This window comes from Barbatula barbatula (assembly GCF_947034865.1).
Source record: "Barbatula barbatula genome assembly, chromosome: 13".
In the NCBI taxonomy this organism is placed as follows: domain Eukaryota; kingdom Metazoa; phylum Chordata; class Actinopteri; order Cypriniformes; family Nemacheilidae; genus Barbatula; species Barbatula barbatula.
In genome coordinates this window covers 21409491-21432939 of record NC_136776.1, presented here as the reverse complement: position 1 = coordinate 21432939, position 23449 = coordinate 21409491, and the positions used below count along the sequence as shown (strand labels likewise).

The 23449-nt window shown below is 42.1% G+C and overlaps 3 protein-coding genes across 9 annotated transcripts in view; 2 read left to right on the top strand and 1 right to left on the bottom strand.

Moving 5' to 3' along the window:
- Positions 1-602: 602 nt before the first annotated feature.
- On the top strand, positions 603-2959 carry LOC306902809 (uncharacterized protein). The gene is made up of 4 exons (XM_079471659.1): positions 603-683; positions 776-853; positions 1781-1875; positions 2078-2959. The coding sequence occupies exons 1-4, from the start codon at positions 656-658 to the stop codon at positions 2174-2176; spliced, it is 300 nt and encodes a 99-aa protein (XP_079327785.1). The 5' UTR covers positions 603-655; the 3' UTR covers positions 2177-2959.
- On the bottom strand, positions 2874-7699 carry atp6ap2 (ATPase H+ transporting accessory protein 2). The gene is made up of 9 exons (XM_079471658.1): positions 7522-7699; positions 6797-6927; positions 6592-6720; positions 6034-6129; positions 5765-5902; positions 5158-5211; positions 4559-4708; positions 3930-4049; positions 2874-3623 (listed from the first exon to the last, which is right to left on the bottom strand). The coding sequence occupies exons 1-9, from the start codon at positions 7571-7573 to the stop codon at positions 3429-3431; spliced, it is 1065 nt and encodes a 354-aa protein (XP_079327784.1). The 5' UTR covers positions 7574-7699; the 3' UTR covers positions 2874-3428.
- A 3883-nt stretch (positions 7700-11582) lies between these two features.
- bcor (BCL6 corepressor) overlaps positions 11583-23449 on the top strand; it is a 37139-nt gene continuing 25272 nt past the window's right edge. For 4 of the 7 annotated variants that reach the window (XM_079471656.1, XM_079471655.1, XM_079471654.1 and 1 more), the window contains exons 1-3: positions 11583-12499; positions 19135-19209; positions 19816-22770. In XM_079471656.1, the coding sequence (XP_079327782.1) occupies positions 19207-19209; positions 19816-22770 (2958 nt within the window). In that variant the 5' untranslated portion in view covers positions 11583-12499; positions 19135-19206. Of the gene's footprint in view, positions 12500-18558; positions 18633-19134; positions 19210-19815; positions 22771-23449 lie in introns of those variants that run through there. The other 3 variants (XM_079471651.1, XM_079471652.1, XM_079471653.1) reach the window with 3 other exon arrangements.

Sequence of the window (23449 nt, the reverse complement as noted above, 5' to 3'; positions counted from 1 at the left end):
ATGGACATTGGAAATTCTTTATCTTTTGATGTCAAAGCAAAGCAGTTTGATGACCAGAATACAGAAGAGGTCACACTTGCACTTGATACAGAATATGGTTTCAGTGCTGAAAACACATTCAAGGATTAAATCAAATCTGTACTCTGAATAAAGTTCATGGAAAACGTCACTATATATAATACGTCTGGTTTGCATGTTGGTTTGAATTAAGGTCACAAAACCACACGCTGGTGCTTTCCTAAAAACTGCAAAGCTGTGCAACATATTTCCTTAACTTGTGTTACCTGTTGCTTCAACTTTTTCAAAATGGTCGTCTGACTTATGATTCTGAAACATCGTCGTGGAGACGATTCTTATAATGATCTGAGAATGACACGTGAACAACGTTTAAAGTTTCATTTGAAGTGAATTGCTTTCAGGTTCAAAACACGTCAAACGCAGTCACTTTCACCTCCACATTTGTACCTTTGGCCTGCTGAAATAATATAATGTAAAGCGGTTCGGTCAAAGCCAGGTCAGGTTTCACATCCTCTTCGAAAAAAAGTGTGACTGATGGCTTCCTTCTTATGTTTTCTCACTCTGTCATAACACTTCCTGATAGAGTAAGAGTGAAGTCGACCTGCATCTCAATGCAGAAGAAGTAAACGCCTAGAGAATGAAGACCACACCGCCTTTATTGCTCTGTAAGTTCTGAGGTCTTGACATTTTACAGGTTTCATGTATACAGTGCATCAGAAATAATGTGAATGATGTTTGTGTTGTTCTCCTTGTACAGATCTCCTGGTGTGCTGTCAAACTACAGAGAGTTTAACTGTTAAACGGGTGATTTTAGGGGAAAATGTGACTTTAGACTGTGAGCTTGATAACAAAGAAATTTATTGGTTTTTCATGAAACCGTCAGAATTTCTAGTGAAGATATTTCGTACTTTTGCATCAGAATCTACAAAACCTGTATTTTTTGATCCAAGATTCAAAAACAAATATTCATCAAAAACATTAAGTCGATTATTTATTAGTAATATAACAAAAGATGAATTAGGAATATATTATTGTGCAAAAGTAGACACAACAGGTCTACACTTCAGCGATGGAACTAAACTTTACTTCACTGGTAAGTTTTCTTTAATGGATTCCAGCAAGTGTCTTCTTGTACACTTTTGTATAAAACCCTCAAAGTGATCATTTATGCAGCTGTACATCACAGTTAAAAGCAACATTTTCACCTTTAGTTTCATCAAATAGTTGCCATGCAATGCAATGCCGAAACATTTTGTAAATTTTGTTTATGTTTCTTTATTAGCAGTAAACAACTATTGTATTTGTCTATAGTCTGGAAAGTTTTTTTATCATACTTGTATATATATCAATTAAAAGACTTTGACTTTAGTGTCTATAAAAAGATTAAACTGTAAAATACTTGCTTTTCCTGAATCGGTCAACCAAACGGTTCCAGAAGAGAACGATGAACAACAACACATGCAGCACAACACAACCACAACACATTGGGCTCTGACGCTTACATCCATCTCACTGAATGTCCTGTTTATTACAATAATAGGTAATATTTCTAAATTCTATTTATGTTAGACGTGCTGAAAAACCACAAGGTCATACAAGTATACTGTATATTAAACACTCCTGTATATAAGCCACTGTGCGATATGGCATATTCATCTATTGTTCCTTTAGAAATTTCAGTGTTTGTGAGTAACACTGTTGGACTAAACTTGTTTCACTATCTGACAAACATTGTAATTGAAAGTCTATTTTGTTACTTTAGTTTTGTTAACGCCGAGATGTAGGAAACCACGGCACAGTCCAAAACAACATCAAAAGGTTGAAGAACAGCCGTTGGAAGTCCTGGGTGCACCTGAGGTAAAACTGACTTGTATATTAAATTCTCATAGTTTTATTTAATGGCTGTCAAGAGGAATTATTTTAGAGTAGTGTTTCTAAGTAACTGACATATTTTCATGTGTTGGTAAATGATTGTGGAGATGACGTTTGAGATTTCACAACTGATAGACACTCAGATGAATGATGCAACATTTTAAGCGACTGTCAACTTTGCTTGTAGTATTCTGAAATCGAGTTGCCCACATACTCCAGCCAGATCAATGGAATATACACCCTCCTCGAGAAACCAAAGCCGGACGCCAGACACACAAACACATGAGTGTGGGTGGTTCTCGTCTGTCATGAGACCAAACTTTATCAGATTTTAGTCTTGGCGAAGGTTATGTTTCCATTTGCACAAGATTATTTGTATTAACGTTCTGATACCAAGCAGCCAAAGTAAGATGTTCATACTAAAGGTTCCTTCTTAGGAACTTTAACTTCATGTTTTGTGAGTAAAGTGTTTTGGGCACATGAAGCTATTAGATGATATAATGTGACACTGTGCAGAGGATTGTGAGTCAAGACGCTGGTGTTTTGTGCAACAATATTTTGTCATGTGGATGTATTTCTAAAATTGGGGAAAAATGGTTCCTGTTTTTGAGAAAAAACTTCTGCAAAGGGCCAACTATATTCAAAACCTGACATACTTGAAATCTTTTTAAGAAATGTGTATTTTGTGCAAGTTGTATTTTCCAGAATAAAACATTTACAACCAGCTAATGGTAACATGCATTGATCAACTGTTATGGACATAAGGAGATAGTTCACCCCAAAATAAAAATGATGTCATCATTTATTCACCCTCATGTCTTACAAAACCTGTATATGACTTGTTTATTTTGAGAAATGTCTCTGTGGTTTTGTGCCCATACAATGGAAGTCAATGGGGGTCAATGATGTTTGTTACACCAACATTCTTCAAAATATCTTCTGCAGAAGAACTTGTACAGTGTTGGAATAACACGAGGATGAATAAATAATGACATCATTTTTATTTTTGGATGAACAACCTTCCAATATTGTATGTATTGTGAGTCAAGACGGAATTAAAACATGTTTAAGTGACTGATGTTTTTTTTTATTTGAGTAACACTTACACTTTAATATTTCATTTGATAACACAACGTAGGCTTGTGTTCAACACCTGTACACAGAAAACACTCATATGTTACAGCACACTTCCCATTTTCACTTTACCTTTAGAGATATATGCAATAAAAACTGCATTGCAAATTAAACAAATGTACACAGGAATGGAAAATCCAGCACAATCGAGTCAACAACAAACAATAAATAGAGTTCAACTTCATTCCATCACATCCTAACTCGTCATTACGTAAATCTACCATTTAAATTTCAATCCATCAATAAATAATCTACATCTTTTGTGTTTTAATCGCAATGTCTGAATATTTCTTACAATATGTAATTCTGTGGTGCATATACATCAAGGATCAATGTACAGAAAAATAAAACACACACACGCTGAAGTGCACAACACAAACATTGGAATGGAGATGGGATGGCGATCAGTCCAGACGGATCTTCTGATTGGTCATTCTGTAGATGATGCTATCGTATCCGGGATCCATGTTCCAGAGGTTGTATGAAATGGCGATGACGGCCAGAGCTAAAATGATCATCAGCCAGAGGATGATGTTGAAGATCACGGCGTAGTTGTAGTTGTACTTGTAAGCCAGGTTGTAGGGGCTGTCTGGTTTACTCTGAAACGACCACAACATTGCATTAAACAACGTACTACGAAAAGTAGGTCGGTGGGAGTTTTCTACCGTACGGTTCCAAAACAAAAAGGTTTCGTTGGGCGCTAAGACGAAGCATACGTTACCTGTTGCTAAACTTACATTATGACTAGCTAGCTAACTAAATACTACTATCTGAACAATCAACGGTAAATGTCTTACGGCAACGGGCCTCAATCGATTCTTCCTTTTCGTACCCTGATGAACAAAACAATGCTGAAAAATGTTGTTCCATCATCGCACATTAAAGTATTTTTAGAGTTAACTTACGATCTGCTTGGACTCGAGGATGGACCGAGACTTGCGGGTGAGAGGAACTTCGAACGTCTTCACCGTGACGACTTCCACAACTGCATTGTTGGCATAAACGCTGGACACGTCATCTGCAAACTTAACGTACAAGCGAAGCCAGATGTGACTTTTTTGACAGATTTGAATTTAGTAAATTATAAAGAGTAAAAATAGAAACAATAGTCACTTTGAATAGAAGTATTATTGCGCTTAAAATATTAAAAAAAGGAAGTAAAATACAAACACTACAGGAACTGTTAATATCTAAATATCCTTAAAACCAAGATCACTTGACAAGCACAACTAAACCTTATTTTAAGAGAATTACATTTTCATATATTAAGTTAATTTTTTCTTACCTCAGTTTCATAAACCTTCTGTTACAACAGTTTATCAACAATTATACATGTTTTGCCTATTTTTCTTTGCTTTCTTTTTCTGTAATTTTAAAAATACATCAAAAATTCCATAAAAGTGTTTCTTCCCCCCGTGTGAGTCCGGATTTTTACTAGACAACAAGATGAAAAAACTACTTGTGGCTTTTAATACTTTTAAATATGAGAACTTTCTAAGCTCAGAATGAAAATGTAAGCTGGACAACTCCGTACCTTCTGCAGCGCGGTCACCAGGATCCTGGTGGCATCCTTGAACTGCGGGGAGTCGTTGCCGTAGCGACGGGAAATCTCCTCTAATCCCGCCAGCTCCAGGGAGTAGAGATCAGGAGCGGGGTCTTTGGCCAGGTGCTTGTGTTTCTGCAACTGTATCAAACACACAAAACATAAGAGTTTAAAATAAGGCTTCACAACATCAAAAAGATCAAAATATGCAAATGTGCATATCGCAGTGGTTTGCAATAACTTATTACTTTAATACTAAAATGTTATGATGTCGATGTAGATAGCAGAAAGACTGGCACATGAATGCCTGTGTGTGCAAAAGTGTGTCTCTTACATTATTTTGAGTTCCTATTTTAATAAAGTTACAAGCATTTTACAAACTTAAACCATTATTCCATTGCATATGGCGTATTACAATATCTAGCAAGTTATATTGTTCAGCCCATAAATGAAAGACCTATATTAACTTTTATCTGGAGATCTCTACCTTTAATGTATAAGTAGCATGTAAAAGCAGAGGTTATAAAAACCGAAAACAAAATATTAAAAGACAAATGTTATTGAGTGGGTCACAGTCAAAGGAAACTCACCAGCGCTGAGATGTCGTACAGCACCTGAACCTCAGACAGGAAGAGAAGATCGGCCTGAAATACACATACATTATTAAATGCGGTGTACATGTATGAAAGGATCACAACACGTTTACTGAGAATTAGTTTCGATATAAACTCGTAATAAACTGAGGCGAGGTTCCTATTTTCACAAACCAATGACTCTCTTGCACTGCATGGTACCTTCAGGTTTAGTACGACTCTACTCTGTACAGCTCACTTCACTAAGGGTCAGTTTGCTTTTCCACAGCAGTTTAGTACCACTTCAACGTGGGTGGGGATTATACATTTATCATCATTTTTTATTTCTATTAATAGAAATCTTAGAAAATTACAATATTATACAGATGTGACAATAGACCATACGAAGAGGAAGAGAAAGAAGAAAATAAAAGCGAAATAAAAACAAGTATTTCGAGAGTAAGCTAATGTAGCATTAGTGTCTCAATCTCTATAAGTTTAAGTTTAGAAGACTTGTGTACGGTGTACCTTAAATGAATGACACTAGTTTAGAGCACAAACAAGACAAAGATTGAGAAAGGGGCGTGGTTTATGAGGGGTGCGAGTCACGTGACCACATCTTTACCTCATTGTTGCGGCTGAGAGACGTGAGAGGCAGCGAGGTGAGAACAGATCCGTCCTGAGACAGACGTCCCCGAATCTGCTGCAGTGTCACAGGCAGATCTTCAAACACTGTGTTTGCCATTCCCATCATATACAGCCTCTAAACCACATAATACAACATCAAAGGTGACTTTTAAACTTATCTGCAACATTTCTCAAACGCTTGTTTGTAGATCACATTTGTGCATGAGTGAGCATGAATCAGTGAATCGAGTTTCATTGTGGCAATACCTCTTCGCTGGGAGCGAGTTGCAGGACAACAGGTGTGCTGTCTGCAAAAAGAGTATGAATGGTGTTCGCCACGCTGTCCAGTGTGAACGGAACCGGCTGGAGAGAGAGAGAGACAGTGAGACAGACATGAATAAAAGAGAAGTGTCAGAAACAAAATCAGTCTTATGATATATAATAAGGGAAGCTTAGTGGGAAACTACCCAATACTAAATGCCCCTGGTCTCTCTCTTCCGGAAGAGTTTTGAAATCTTTCATCTTTCCACTACCGCTAAAAAGTTTTGGGAAACTTACTCATTGTGTGTTCATATTTTCCCCACATTTTAAAATAATAATAAACTCATCAAAATTATGGAATAAAACAAAGGGGACTATGGGAATTATGAGAAACCTTCCAAGTGTCCCAAACATTTTGACCCGTAGTGTATTTGTTGAGATCTTACCCTTTTTCATTTTAATGCAAAATGTCAATCTGACCAAAGAGCAGAGAGACTTAACATAACAACACATGACACTGACCTCAATGCACTACGTTCGCTCATGTGACAATGCATCACTCACGTTGTCGAGAGGGTAAGAGGTGACATTTTTTGGCAAATCGAGACTGTCCACCCCACGGACGACGATCAGCGCATTGGCACGCGGGCGCTGGAACAAAGAGCCCGCCGACAGACCCGGCCAATAGAGATCCTGCATAAAAAACGAACGTTTAAGTTCCAACAGAAAGATTCATCGATCATATGCAGGAAATAAGAGGATGATGTACCTCGCGAACAGAGAAGCCCATGGTCAGAGAAATCAGATCTGGGATCTTCTCGCCCGATATGGGCCACTGGCCATCCAGAAAAGTCACATACGGCGGATTGCGTAGAACAGTCAACCTGTCACCCAAAACACCTGATGGGAATAATACGAAACGAGACTTTTGATGAAAACTGTGTTCTTCAACACACATATATATATATATATATATACAAACGTCATATTTAGATACAAAAGATACCATTTTAGTCAATGTATGACTGTATGATGTTTTGCTTTTCAATGCATTTGGACTGTTTATAGTACATATGTCTAATACTACTTCTAAAATAACAGCAATAATAATAACAACAATGAGTCTACATTAATACCATAATCGTAATTTTGCTAACCTCTACAATAAGGATGTTGAGGTCATATTAAATGAACGTGACTGTCACATGACCTCCCAGCGCTTCCTATTTTCCTATCGGCATTCATTTAATAACCCAAAGCAATACAAATACAACATTTTATTTAATACACACAGTATAAAATGATTAAAAGAACCAAACTGCATATAACAAGGCCGCTTTTATCAAACAGATCCTCCGCAGGTTACATGGTTGCGGATTATTATGCCCATTTCAATGCGGACGCCATTATTTCATCAAACATCCCATAAAACCTTACGAATCCTGTTTAATAAAGGCACACATATATCAACGATGAAGTATAAGACGCATTTACCTGCTAAAACGCTTAAAAGCGCAAATAAAGAGCACAAGATCGACCGATTCATCCTGGGGAGATTTTCTGATGGACTGCGCTTCCTCGGTACACCGGTCACATGACCGAGGGCTGACGCGGACGTTCTGCGTCATGACGTCACAGCAGATTTCGGCTCTTCTGCAACGATGTTGTTGACCTTAATCAAAATTTTAGTAATTCATCTAGACAGTTTCTTTGTTGAGTTTCTGTTGTAACATTGTTTTGTTATAGCAAAAGGTTCAATAAAGCATTAAAAAAAAACGATGTTGTTGAGCTAATCTTATTATATTTTGAAATATCGTTTATATTTGAAGCGTAAAGAATATAATAAATACTATTTTGATGCCATTGCGAAAATATCGAAAAACAAAAGATAAGCAAATCGTGAAGAATTAAGGGATTTCTAATGCTAATTTCCTTTTTCTAAAATCATTATTACTTACGCGGACGTTCTGCGTCTTGACGTCACAGCAGATTTCGGCTCTTCTGCTTTTCTAGAGAAACAATTTTGACGCTTTGTTGAGTTCATCTTATTATATTTTGAAATATCGTTTATATCTGAAGCGTAAAGAATAGAATAAATACCATTTTGATGCCATTGCGAAAATAATGAAAAACAAAAGATAAGCGAATCGTGAAGAATTAAGGGATTTTAATGCTGATTTACTTTGTGTAAAATCATTGTTACTTTCTTTATTGTTTGTTAGGTCGTAAATGTGCCGATAGCCCGCTCTTACCGGTGACCTTTAACCCGGGTGAGCACGTGACACGCAGCGTGTCTGTTAACGTTTGCAGGATTCCCCGTGGAAGAGTTTTATCGGTAACGTGACTTTTCATTTACATGTTAGTCACTTCGCTGAGTGACTTTAATTTATAACAAGTTCTTCGTTCACGTAAAAGCTTTTGACGTAAACCCGAGAGCGTGTTTATGGTTTACGATGGGCTATATCATTCATTCAGATTTAAAACGTTAAACCATGGGCTTTACATTTAAAATTCATTGCAACAATAAGGGGTGTGTCAACGCACAGATGCCACGATGAATAATTCACGCAACAGTTAGATAAACGCAAAAAAAAAGATGAATACGCTTGATTCATCTATAACATCAGAAGTCGTTATAATTTCTATGGCTTTTTCTAGCAGGGTCCAATTGAAGTCACGTTTCAAAATCAAACCCAAAGATTCTTGCTTAGATCTCAACCCCACATGCTTTTGTTAGTTCGCTTTACGACCCTGAAGATGTCTTGCAATACCACCGTCGTCCATTTGGAGGCGCTCTAGTTACGTCACTCAGCGCTGTACGTGAGCGCGTATCGACTGCGTTCACCGGTTGCGCAAGAACTGGCTTCAGCGCTCGGCCCCGTTATCTCTGGACCGCAGCGATCATTTACCAGCCAGGGTGAGATTACTGACACGTGTATTCTAATGCAATATATCTCCGCAATTTCCATGAGTAACCTAAAATATGTATTCAGTGAGATATTTAAAAATAAAAATAAGTAGAACAAACAGATTATTAAAACTAAATATGGAAAATAACGCTAATGTGATGTATTTAAATGATATAAAGTAACATGAAGTGGAAGGATAAGACAACAAATATGGTTTGGCTGGTGGGTCCGAACCAAACACCAGAATGTCATCCACACAGCGCATGACCTGCGATATGGTGATTTTAAAAGCAATCCGTTTTCTCGTTTCGTGTCCTCGGAGGCTTTTGTGTTAGGTGGGTTCTGTCCCGCGCATCGCCTTGTTTCGCAAATAGTGCGCCGATGTTCTCCGTTCTCGCCGTGAGCGGAGCGTGCAGCCGCCGCGGAGCGCGACCCCGTGACACGCCTCCTCTGATTTTCACATTCCATTAGGTAATTCAATAGCAGACAATTAGAGTGACCCAGGCATCGGCCCACCCAACGGGACACAGCCGACACGATGACCCTGATGGGGAAGCGCGGCAGAGGAGTTCTGTGTCATCCATTTGAGGATGTCAATTATTAATTAGATAGATAGATAGATAGATAGATAGATAGATAGATAGATAGATAGATAGATAGATAGATAGATAGATAGATAGATAGATAGATAGATAGATAGATAGATAGATAGATAGATAGATAGATAGATAGATAGATAGATAGATAGATAGATAGATAGATAGATAGATAGATAGATAGATAGATAGATAGATAGATAGATAGATGGATGGATGGGACCGGAGCGCAACATATAAACCCTTAAGCCGGTCTGATCGTTTTGAGTGACAGTTCACGCCTGCAAGTGACAACGTCTCAGTGAGCGCGCATTAGCACCGGCGCTGATGGACGCCCGCTCGTCTCTCCTCTTTCATTCCGCGAAATAGGCGAAGCACAGCGCCTCGGGCACTCAACACAATGGAGAGCTGGAGAGGCTGGGGCTGGGGGAGAGAGACCCCATGCATGTATAAACGGATGGGGGAAGGTAGGGGCGGCCTTGACGAGATCAGATTAAACAACAGCACAAAAGCCCCACCACACTTGCCTCTTATTTATTTAGATTTTAATGAATGGGGTGCGTTTGTGTCAGCTGAAGAATCCTAATGTCCAAAGCGCGCAGTCCTCTCGACGCACTAATTTGGGCTTAATGGCTTGTTTATTTCTGGGTTTGTTTAGGGGGTTTTGGAGTCCTGTGCTGATGCCAATTGTCCAAATATGTGTGGACCAGAGGCTTCAAGGTAATACATTTGTTTACAAAAATTGACTTGATTGATTAAAACGATCAATTTAGATTAAATGAATACAGGTGCCAGAACGTACGCATCCATATATATATATTAATAATTAAGCTTTGATCTTCAAATCAAGTTCATTTTAGGCGTTGTCACTTTCTTATCAGCAGATAACGTTATCATTTTCTTTTATCACTGTGGAATCAGACATTTTACAGTCATCTGTTTTGATTGAATTTACGTCATATTTGCTACCGGTTGACGCTAGATAACAAAACACAATTTCATAAATTGTTAGGAATACATTTTTATTTTTGGTTTGACCAAAACATTGTTTTTAAACATGTTGTTATCCAATAGTCACGTGTTCCTTCAACAGAATAAAAGTTGTTATTGTACCATTAGTCCTAATAATGTAATCAAATCCACAAACTAAAAAGTTCAAAGTGTAACACTTATGCTTTTTAATCAAATACAAACATATCCTCAGTAAAATAGAAGCCTCAGATGGCCAGCTTTTACGTGACCAACCTTTTTGCATCCAATCCATACACATCTACACCGTCGGTCCCTTTTGCCAAAGCATGAATCGTTCGCCTGTGTGCAGAAGTGCACGCTCCCGAGCTCTTTACGCGCGTTCCCCAGCGCGGTGACCTCCAGGTCGCCTCCCCGGGGACGATGCTTGCGTGTGGGGGAAGGGTTTACCCGTCAGGCGGTGGCCAATACATCCTCCGTCAAAGCCCCGAGCAATCCTGTTACGCACGCAGCTCCTCTGCGCGATTATCCCGCTCCGGCTTTTCAAGAGCTTGACATAAACAGTGACCACGATCTAGCTTTTCATTTGATATGTTTAATAGTGGTACTTGTGCGAGAATATGAACGTACCGCATTGTTTATTGATCTATGCAAGTTGTGTAAAATATGGATTGGATATTGAAGGAAATCGTTTTCAAGTTAAACGTTTGCTTTATCACAAATAAGAATAATTTTCGCTCATCTTTGAAAAGTATAAAAAAAACGTTTTTAGCCCCATTTACTTAAACATTTATTTCACCTATAGTTTTTTCTAGAATCCCAGTTTTATTGTTTAACATATTTCATGTTTTTATGTTATAAATGAAAAGTCTTTAAAACATTTGGACAAAAATATGCACAACATTTTCTCTAGCTTTAATGCCTAAAACATCCCATAAATCCACCCACACCATCCCTCCTTAAATATTGGCCAAAGAACAGTTTTGTGGTTTTCCAGAAGCCTCTCAGCTGCACTGCCGATTAATTTTGTTTACGGAGCCCGTGCGCTCTGCTGCGCGAAACGTTCCCCCTCCCTCGCTGCATTTTACACGGCGCGTCGAGTCGTGCGGAGGGAGCACAGCCTACTGGGTTTATGGTAATTGCGGTTGTTCCCCCGACTGGCCTTCTGGGTAGTGTGTGTGTGTGTGTGAGAGAGAGAGAGAGAGAGAGAGAGAGAGAGGGGAATCGAGATCGAGGCAGCGCTCAGCTTTCATTCCCCGCCGCACGAGCTTACAGAGACACGCACACATAGAGCAGTCGTGCGAGCGCGCCGTGCGTTAGGGATATCGCATATCAGAACCGGGACAAAGACTGGGCACATTTTCCCGTGAACGCCAAAGTCTCGGTCCGCTTGGTAAAAGGTGAGAAAGGGGAATTTACGCGGCGCTTTTGTCAGCCGGTGGTACGTAAACGTGCGCGTAAGGACCGGACCGCGTAAACACGCGCACACACATTGCTGTCGTTCTCTCGGCGTAGCTCGTTGTCTCGCCCGAGCCCAACATGGCGCTGCGAGGCGTCATTTAGCAGACTGACTTCAGTTCAACCAGAGCCCCGGGGATTTTTCACCACCTGTGCGTTCACGCCGTTCACGTCAAAGTCGCCGTCCTCTAGCCGACCAAGGGAATTAAGTTCGAACGCCTCTCTATGGATGTATATGGATCCTCTACGTGTGTTTACAGTTTTTGTTGGAGTGGATGTTCCTATTCGGCAAGTCCGGAGCTACTCTGAACTTCTGAAGGACTTCTTTTGAGAACAAAGACGAAACAAGGTTTGCCAGATTAAGTTATTTATACAGTAATGCGGCTTTCAGCAGGAGCAGCCGATCCTCTTTGTTTTAACGGGAATCTTTGCATATCCCAAACGCCACCCGCGCTCTTTAAAGAGTGAAAACGCTTCACTCTTGAATTCAGAGAAGGAAACCCATCAGATTTATGTGACAACAGACATCAATACAGTCAGGTGAGGACATTTCAACATCGTACTATTGTTGATTTCCATGCGCTATCCGCTTGTGTTTGTTCCGTTACATTGTCCGCTGTAGGCAAATGCGTGCGATCAGTTTCGTGCGGACCTTTGGAAAGCCCGTCGGGGGTTCTTGTTCATATCCAGGACTGTTTAAAACGCAAATGTCTTGATATTATCTTCCTCTCTGGGTGTGAGTTAAACAATGACAGCATTTGCGTTTTCGTACAAGTTTTCAACATCTTTGTCTTGCGTGACTGGCATGTGTTGCGACCGCGGCGATGTTTATGCGATCTCTTGCTTGTTCTCTTGTTGGTTTTTGATATTTTCGTGAATATATCGAGGCTTTCTGTGAAGTGCTGCCACATCTAAATGATCAGATTTTTCCATCGGTCCGCGGACTGTTTTCAGTAAACCATTCCCTTGGTTACGGGACTTTCCTATTTAGTAGCTGACCTTTTTCGCCAGACGCGCTGCTTCACGTCGCCTATTCAAAGCGAAAACAAATCGTAGATTTGTGGAACTGTTGGTTTCACGTGAAATTCACGTGTGTTCGTTTCTCGTATTGAGTAATAAGACGCCGGAGAGGTTGCGGGCGAGCGCGCGCTCGCGGTGGCGCGTAGACTTTTTTCCAAACGGGATACGCCGCGAGAGCCCTATTGATTCGCGAGCCTCGCCCTTTTGCATGTTATCTACCTTGTGAATATATCGAATACATATTTCCTAGTTCCCTTTCAAGCTCATAAAAACAAGAATTGAAGGTGACCTCCAAACATATACGTGTTTGGAGGTCACCTCCAGTTCTGTATCTTTTTGTTAGCGACTGAAAGGAAATAGTTGCCGTTTGACTCTTATCATAAAATGAAATAAAGCTTCGTTGTTGCGTGCGTTTTCCATGTGCGTCTTCAGTAAGACCGTTTTGTCTTTTCTTAATACAAGTAAGTGTTGCTCGAGACACTTGGCGACCTTCTAGCGCACGAAGTTGTTCGATGTCTGTCCGGGACGGAGGGAAAGTAACCTTACACTGTATAATCTGTCAAAGAGCCAGTTTAAGGACATGGCTTATCTTTTTGTCCACAATATCCGCAGCCAGTTGTACATTTTTTTTAACATGTCAAGTTTTCTTTTCTGTTTCACCCCACCCGGAAATTTTCACCCCCATTGTCACCGACACCGTCGTGTCATTCTAACAGACATTGTGTTGCGTTCACCCACCCTAAGGCTATCTTGAAATAATCGGAACAATTTTCATTATGTATGATAGTGGGGAATTACAACTAACCCCCAGGTTGCCCAGCTGAGTGTCTCAGTATTGCGCATAATTATTTTGGTTAAACGACACTGAATGGCTTATTAGTATTTATGAAAAGTCTTTACAGGCTAAAGTGCTTTGAACTCACGAAGAGTCTTAAGATATTGTTGCTCACGCACGCTCTTGCTCAAAGTTAGGCCGCTTCCTGTAGTCAGACCTCTGGTTAATGTTTCACAGACGTCTCGCTATTCTGCGTAATTAGAGCCGTGGACGCTAAATCAAACGTGTAAGAGCGCATATGAATGAACCCCGGTGGAAAGAGAACGCTCGAGCCATCCATATTTTACAGGCTTGCCTAAAATGTCTACATCAGATTTTTGGCTTTCTGGGTTAATCACACAGGCGAGTTTCAAGTGCGTGACCAGTGAATTATTTTACTTTGTTACAAATCACACCAAATTCTCCAACCTGCAGCTGCAATTCCGAGTTTAATAAAAGCACAAACAGTCTACTCGGTGGTTGTCATGTGCTAAATTATTACACTTCTGTTCAATTTAATCAATGTTTTGGTCCCGTGAAACGCACTTGGGTTCCTAACGCACTTTTCGAGGCCTACGCGTGCGCATGTTGCACTAGTTTTACTGTTAATATTATTTTATATTTACTTGAAATATATATTGGTTCGTTGTTGTAATTACAATGGATGATCATTTTGTACACAATACGTATGTAATAGCGCGGTGCATATACGTTTTTGGACGGTTTTGCATTCGTTGTGCGACTACATGGTTGTTTTTCCAGCGTTTATTTCGTGCACACCTCCCGCGCGACCCCCGGCTCTCTGGATTTGTTTATTTATAGCAGGCAGCTCAGCGTGAGCTCACGCCTGCACGGTCTCCTTACCCACGGAGCCTGTCTGGAGACGGACCAGCCTATATTCCGATGTCAGCGTCAGATTTGAAAGAGAGAAAGTGCGACATGTCTGACCCGTATTGTCACGCTCTATACATACCCGCGGGTGTAAGACCAAGTCATGGCCTGAGTTAAACCGGTGCCACAGTTTCCAGAATATTTTAAAGTGATTGATGTTGGCCACGAATGAGGCATCGAATGAGCCAAGGGGAGATTTATGATGCATTTGAGGTTAGTGAAAGAGATCAAATGATAGGAAATTAAAGACCAGCCTAATATGGTCAATATTTGAGATGGCTTTGGTGGTGTACTGTTGGAAAATGATATAACGCGACGTGTTGTGTTTAGAATGGTGCTTAATGCACACATGTACCCAAAACGAAATACTGTGGTCACCCCCAAACTCGCATATAACACCTTCAAACCGAGCTGAAATTATGGTGGAATGACTTCCTTTCCTGAATCGCGTTGCCAGAGTTTGCTTTTGTCTTGGCAACTCATTCGCTTTTATTCGCCAGTGTTAGTTCGTGAGCGCGGAGAGATGCGCCCGGATCGTTTGGCTCCCGCTGGAGACGTCACGGTTTGATTGAAGTTTCCTCCAAGTCCGAGCGGTCCCGCGGGACGGCGCGCACTGAAACGGGAGAGCTCTTCTCTCCGCTTCACCGAGCTTTTGTGCCGCAGCAGGATCCCCGGTGCGCACGGATCGCTGCGTGCCCCCGGAGCGACGTCTACCCACGAATACATTGTTTGGTTTTGTTTGCGCTGTTTCTTTTTCCCCCACGTATTGAAAGCTGGGAATCATTGCACCTTATTCCTGTTTGGGACACACCTCGTTACTCTTTAATCTTGTTTTAACCCAAATTTGAACTTATATACTTTAAACAAAAGCTTTTGATTTTGTATTTTACCGTCTGTAACCTGTTGACGCATCAATAAATGAATACTTACCACTAATAAAAATGAACCACACACCTTGAACAAGTGATGGTTTATCATATTAGTTGGTTAAAAATGTCTGTCTGCCTTGGCGTGTTGTTGCACACGCATGCATAACAAAATGCGTCTCAAATAGGCCCATTACCACTTCTGCTACCAAGACTAATGAGAGAAAACGGGGTCGACAGACAAGCTAATACTCCATTTGTCCCATCTCTTCCTGCACGAGCTCAAAACAACCTTTCTTTGGGTATCTAGAGCTAAAAATCTCCAAGAACCCATCTCGTATCGATTTCTGCTATCACACAGAAAGGGAGAGAGAAAGAGGCTTGGCGAGACCCAGCGCTATAGTCTCTAGAGTGCACCCGAGCAACCCACCATTTTACAGCAGCGCAGAGCGCACGAGGCAGACTGGGAGGAGAGAGAGAGAGAGAGAGAGAATGGCTGCGGGGGCCGCACGCGGAATGCGAGCCCTTCCAGCCTGCGTGGCTTGCGGCAGTTCGTATCGTCTCTCGCAGCTGAATGTCAGCAGGCAAATGAGCTCTTTTGTACAAGATGCGTCTTAAACGTACGCGCACTGTTTTGTTGCGTTCGTTTTTCCATAACGGGTCAGCCGACGCACGAGCGCATATAACACGCAACAAAAGTTTAGTTTGTTATTCAGGACTTTAAATGATGCGTATCGGACTGTTGGGCTAAAAAGCTCATCGAGCTCTCTCTCAAGGTTGTTAGATTTAACGATGCTGTCAGCTCGCCTTAGATAATGGGAGAGGCCGTTTTTCAGACTAATAAGAAACGTTGATTGGATTCATTTTGGAAAACGCCATGACTTTTAGAAAGGTCCGCAAAATATCGCATACAATGTTACTAAATAGTTCAGTTAATTTGAAGACCTATGTGTTTTTTTAACATGAAAAGTAGTAGTCTTTGTTTAACGCGTATTAACACGTTCAAATCCAAATCGTTTTTATATAAACCAAATGGGCACTTCTTTTCAAAATGTTTGGTTTTTTAACGACTGATTTTATATTATGCTGGGGCTGTATTATAAAGGATTTAAGCATATAGGATTATAGCATAGTCATTTTGCGCACGAGCGTTTGTTTTTGTGTTAATCTCACCCCAAATGTTTTCTACATCATTTGCCTCCTTGTGCTATGGGATATTATAAAACATTTACTGCCACTTTAGGAGCCGTAGAAAGTCTCGGCGAGGCGGACGATGCACTTGGCGATCTGCCACAGTTAAAAGGCTGTGGTGGGGCACGGTGAGCTTTTACGTCGAGATCTCAGCGGCCTTTCTTTCTCCACACACGAGCCCTGACTGCAAAACCGCACACCCCGGGAGCTAAACATTTGACGCTCTCTTTCATGCTCTGCGCGCTTTACGTCTCGTGTTCTTCTGTCAACACTGACCTGAAGCGGCGGCTTTCACGCCTGGTCGTGCCCTTGGCGTCTCCTTGTCACGCTGTCACACGTACATCTTTGCCTTTAAAAAAACAATTAGTACAACCTTAAAAATATGTTTCCCCATCCTTTGGGTCTCTACACCGAACGAATGAGAATTTTACGTTGTTTCTTATTTAAATGCATATTTAGCGTTTAAACATAAATGTTATGTTTATATAACAATATTTTAATTTATTCATGTTTTACTCTTTTCTGTACACATCGTTCTTTTTTATTTTAATTCTTTTAATTTGATGCGTTAGCTGTAGGCCTTTGCTCTGCGTGCGCATTACGCGTTTCCTTCAGTACCTCGATAACGTTGAACTTATAAACCAATTCTGCGCTTGTTTTAAGCACAGATGAATGTTTTCTGTGTTATTTTTTATTAAGCGTCAGACTTTGTAGAATGCGTCATCAGTATTGCGCCATAACAGCGTTGCGTTTTGAAGAGGGAAATTGATTTTCAATACCTGTTCCGTTCAGTTGCGCTACGTCTGGCTTTCGTGAACGCAAGAATGCGTCCCACGTGAACGTCCCCGGGGGGGGGGGACCTGTCCTTATGGGTATTTTGGAAGCCAGTGTAATTAGAAACAAAGTCAAAACGTCGCATAAAACCCCGGATTCGTGTTGTCTCACCTGCATCGGCAGACAAAGCGCCCGGCGCGCTTGGTTTGTGATTGATGTCTTTGAGAGCGGAGGTTTCTTTCCTCAGTGGGGGGTGAGTAGCCTTCTTACCGAAGCGCCCCTCAAATGCGTAATGTCCGCGCCCCCGCTGGGTCGCTCAAAGAGGGGATGGAAAATGAGAGTACAGAGAACGTGACTGAATGGCTGAAGCGAGAGGGTTTCTGGTGCGCTCCCCACGGTAGGGTCGGACTTGGATTCGCATTTTTGTGATCAGGGCAGATTGGGGGAAGGGAGGCACACGTTTCGGGAACGGGGCAAAATCTTAATGGTATGAAAAAGTAGCTTAGTTCTTAGGCTTGTTTTAGATACGGCCAATTCTGATTTTATGTCCGGGGTAAAACTAGAAATCTGTTTTCACTATTCATTAGTCATTAATTATTTGCTGCGTTTAAGAGACATTCAAAGAGTTAAAAAAAACATAAAATAAGATATTTTGAACAATGTTGATAACCAAACAATATTCACAACACCCATCGACTTCCATTGTATAGACAGATACACCAAATCACAGAGAATATCATCTTTTGTTTTCCTCATGAAAAGTCATAAACAGGTTCTGAATGACACGAGGGTAAACAATGTGCAATGTTTTACTTTTGGGTGAACTATAAATGTGCATATGCTTAACATGCCCAGCGTTATTTTTGTCATGGCAACCCTTCCCGTTTTGCATAAATGCTGGTGCTTTGTGTTGAATTTTGATTTTATAAATCTCTTTTGTTCATGCATTGAATCTGTTTTGTGACAGGTTGCTATGGAAGTGACGCATGGACATGCACATCTGTGTGTGTAGGCTGGTTTGATTGATGACAGAGGGCAAACTGCATCACTCCCTCAATGGCAGCAACTGTGGCCACGTCTCTAGATAAGCTCCGGGGCTGCGTTATTGAAATCTGGGGTCTGTAGAGCCATCAATAACAGAGGGGCGGCTCGCCTACCCAACAGCGCTCTGCTGTTATGTCTTGCCAAGCCGTGAGGCTGGGCGGCAGTATTTGAGGAGAAGGGGGAGGCGGGTTTGATTGCTGCTTTTTCCTCTGTAATGATGAAACCCCCCTCACTCCCTCCCCTTGCGTTTCTTTATACGAGTACAGAACGCAAAGGGATTCCTTATCAGAGCCCTCGCTTTGAGATAACAAGGCACGTGGCCCTACGGCCGTTAGTTGAGACGAAAGCATGTTGAGGTGGAGAAACTGCCCTGAGGCTTAACCACGAAGAGCCAGGGCATTTCGCATGTCCTCTTTCTCCACTTGCATTATGCTAGTTTCTCTGCTCTGTGATGTTTTCCCCCCAAGTCGTCTTTGTTTATCTTAAAGTGAAAACAGCACTTTTATCTGGAAAATAAATGTAATATTCAAATATTTTTCTCAAGAGTTGAAAACCCTTTTTTCTCCCCCGCACAGATTTTTCTAGAGATGCTGAAGACCAGAGAATCTGTTGAGAACTAACAGAGAAATAGAGTCCTCATTCAAAGCATGGTAAGGATCAGTGCACACTTTACACAGACACACCATGTATTTTCCTAAAATAAAAGCTGCCAAGTAATGTATGTATATATGAACTTTCTTAATATAAATTTACAGATGCACTCTTTCTGAATGCACAAGGCAGAACTGGCATGATTTAACTCTCAGGTGTCAACTACTGTATGTATGATGGAAAGCGGGATCTTTGCTGTCTGCCTGATTACTCTAAAAGCCTACATTAAAACTTGCTGCAGCTGACATTTAAGAATGATCTCATTCCCTTTCGTGACCTTGACTAGTCCAATGCGTTGTGAAGTACTGTAGTTTTTTTAGAATAATGTGAATGAAAATTAAATGTGTGTAACGTGACCACTTAATATTGTATAAAATTTTTTTGGGTGTCACATTATTTACTTTCTCATTTCAGTGATTAATTCTGCACTCGTGTTTAGTGAAAGTTGAATCTTATCTCCAGATAAAGATTGGATTGATCGTACCTGTTGTTAATCTAGATTGCCCTTATTCTGCTTGTTGTGTGGGCCTTAGTGCTGCTTGTTTGATGTTTTTTTTTTTAGCCTTCCTTCACCCCACCATGACTTTGTACGCTTTTTGTCTAAGGTGGATGCGAGCACAGCCTACAGAATGAACCCTCTCAGTGCACTCGGCATCGATCGGACCAGCCTGATGCGGGAAAGTCTCCGTGTTCATGGAGGAATGGTTTATCCGCAAGGAATCCGGACCCTGCCAACAGAAAAGGGCTTTGTTGGTGACAGAATTCCAGACCTGCTCTACAAACCAGATATGTCGCTCGACAGTAGAAAGACCTCAAACAGTTACGTTGGACTTTATAAGACTTCCCCACCGGGGATTCAGAAGCAGCTTGTTGTGCCTGGTGCAGATGCTTTAGGGCTGGACAGATGCGTCTTACAAGCAGACAAAGCTCCCGAACTAAGCCTGAATGGTGGTAGCAGCTATCTGCGGGTTCCCTGGATGAATCCCTATCATGAAGCTGGAATGTACCCTTTCATAGACTCCAGTAAATATGCTGCTTTAAACATGTATAAAGCATCATTCTTGTCACAACAGCCACCTTACCTTCCTCAGCATCTGGCATACCAGTCTCTATGTGCAGGTGCAGGAGGAAGTGCAGCTGGTGCCGATCGCTTATTCTACATACCTCCCTATCCTCCTTCACCTATATCTTCACCCCTTGCCCCTCCTCTCAGGATCCCCACCGCCACTGTCGCTCCTACAGCACTGTCACCAATGATGCACCACCAGGACAAATCCATGCAGAGCATGGGCCAACGTGTTCACCACGAGCCCTCTGCATTTGGGCAACAGACCATACATCAGCAGACCCAGGCTCACCACCAGTCATCTAGTGACAGGCAGCACAACAGCAGTGGAAACAGTGCCAGCCACAGCAAATCCAACCGGACCCCATCCAGCAAAAACACGAGCAGTACAAGCAGTAGTGTAAGCTGCAGTAGCAGTGTTGGAGTTAGCAGCAACTCCAGTTCCATATCAGTAGACACAATGCAACCTCCCCGTCCAACACCACGCCCCCCTCAGCCATCTGCAGCTCCCCCCCCTCCACCTCTTGTGGACAGCACTATTGAGTTTCAAAAGCCTCTTTACAGGAGTCCTTCTTCATCTTCCTCATCCTCTCCATCAGTTGCTCACCCTACCTACATTACCAACATTTCCCCACTCCGGCCCACTACCCAGAGAACTAAAGCCAAAGAAGATTCGACCAGAGGTACAGTAAATGAAAGAAAATGCAGCAGCTCACCTGTTAAGACCTCTTCTGAGAAACCACCTGAAAAACACAGGCCTATTACCAAAGACCCGGCAGATAAGCCTTTAGACCTATCTGCAAAAATCATGGACTTTGAAGGACCTCCCAATGGATATCAATCAAAATTAGAGGCCTTAGCTAAACTTGGTTATTCCCCCACCTCTCGTTACGGGCTTCCCCCAAACAGGGAGCTTTTAAAAGAAACTCTTTCTCCATCATCCTCTGCCGTTAGCACTTCTAAAACTCCAGAAAGACCTGAGATAATTAGCACTTTGTCATCTTCATGGGTGGTGCCAAGTCCTACCCAGACAATCAACTCTGAGGCTAATCAAAACAAAGGCTCCAATATCATAAAGAAAAAGAATCTTGAGCATTTAGTGCCACAGTCAAGGAGTTCCTCTTGTCCCAGAATTGATGACCAAAACAATGTCTCGGTCCCAAATTCTGCCCCTGTTGTCATAACTACTACATCTCGGCCATCATCTGCCTCGCCGTCCCCCAAGGTGAATGGTGAATGGACAAAGTCAATCCCCACCCCACCAGAAAAAACTGCAACTAATAACCATGGTCACCCCTCAGCTACAAAACCCTCAAAACCACACAAAAAACCTGAAATGCCTGAAATTGGCTTCAAGCACCAGCAGTCGCATTTAGAGAATGGACATGCACCAAGCCACCTCTATATGACTCATGGTGAAACGTATCTTCCTCCCAACTTAGCATATTCTAGCAGATATCTTTCATATCCAGTACCTGAGAGTCTGTCTCTCCCTCACTTGCAGATGCCTGGAAAAGGGCCAGTGTACCCTCACCCGGTTCTTCTGGGCACTAACAGTCTGTATTCCGCACGTTTGCCTCACAAACATGGCCTCCCTTATGGAATCCCACCAAGCCATGGAGAGTATATGACCTACCACGACTCACAAGAGATGGTTCACCCACTAATGTCTCCCCACCTGCCCTTGGACCACAAAGTATCTGAGCGTCTTGAGCTGAGACACAGGCCTTTGGAAAAGCCTTGGCACCACGAGGAGCCTCCATATAAGCGTCAGAGCATCGTAGAGACAGAAATGGGTTACAAATCCGAGAGGCAAGAATTTCACAGCTCTAGGACTCAAAGCAAGCATCACACAGTGAATAAGGAGGAGATTGTCTGCATTGACCTGGTCCAAGATGACACAGATGGCAGTCCAGAGCCAGACAAACATAGTGTCACTGATGCCAAAAGCAAAGAGCCAGCTAAGCCAGTCGGCAGTGGGACGGGGAACGAGAGTGGCGGTAAATGTGAAGGTAAGGAGCCAGAACTCATGCAGATCTTGCGTTCTGGCCAGCCCGCCATATCCAGGCCAGCTGAGTCAGAGCGGCGGCCAGAGGTATGCAGTTCACCTCGGCCTCAGATGCAGGCTGACTCCCCTGTGCATAGTCAGGGTGAGGAGAGCTCATCTGAGCATAGCCCGCTACCAGACATGTTGGAGGAGCAGACTTTACGATGTGCCAGAACATCAGGCGAACGGGCTCGGGCTGATGGAGCAGAATTTAAAGTTGATCGGTACCATGCTAATCGACAATATGTGGAGCTGGGAAAGGATAGGGCAGACGACGAGTCCCATGATGATGAGGAAGAAGGACATGGATTGTCTAAAAACAAGAGATCCAGCCTGGCCAAGAGAATAGCCAACTCATCAGGCTATGTTGGCGACCGCTTCAAATGCGTCACAACCGAGCTGTATGCGGACACGAGCAAACTGAGCCGGGAACAGCGAGCACTGCAGGTGAGTTGCACACTCCTTGTACATTTGTAAGAATGAATAGTAAAGATTGTGCAATTTTGGACCATTTCACACATCATTGTTTTTCACACAACATTGCTTAAGACTCATACAGGAACCTTAAGTAGAAGTTAGAGGTCTATAATTTAAACACCTCACACTTCCTGTGCTATTGTAGAATCTTCACAGACCAGTTACTGTCATTGCATTTGACACAGTTCCCTGCAATCCGCTTTTTCATTTCCGGCTTTAGGCGAGCACTTGCATCCTACTTTGCTCGGTCGTCATGAAAGCCTCGCTAATTACGACTCTCTATAACCCACCCACCCTCCCTCTCTCTCTTTTTCTATCCTTTCTTACTCCCTACTGTGAATCTGTCAAGCAGGCTCTAGTGTCACAGTTAGCGTGAGAGAATGTGTGTTTGTGTAAGAACACACCCTTGAGCGTGTGGTTCAGTTAGCAGCTGAAAGGGTTAACACAGCTTGCCGTCTGTGGCCGCTCTGCCCAGTCGTGCGGAAGCTCAGATGGTGAGTGTTTGTGTGTGCGTGTGCATGCCGTGGCCTAGCTAGCACGTAATGCTGCAGGCAACTGTTAACCTCCCGGTGAGCCCTGGAGACTGGTGTGTGTGTGTGTTTGTGTCAGGAAAAAAATGTGCGGGTCATACTCAAACATAACCACACAC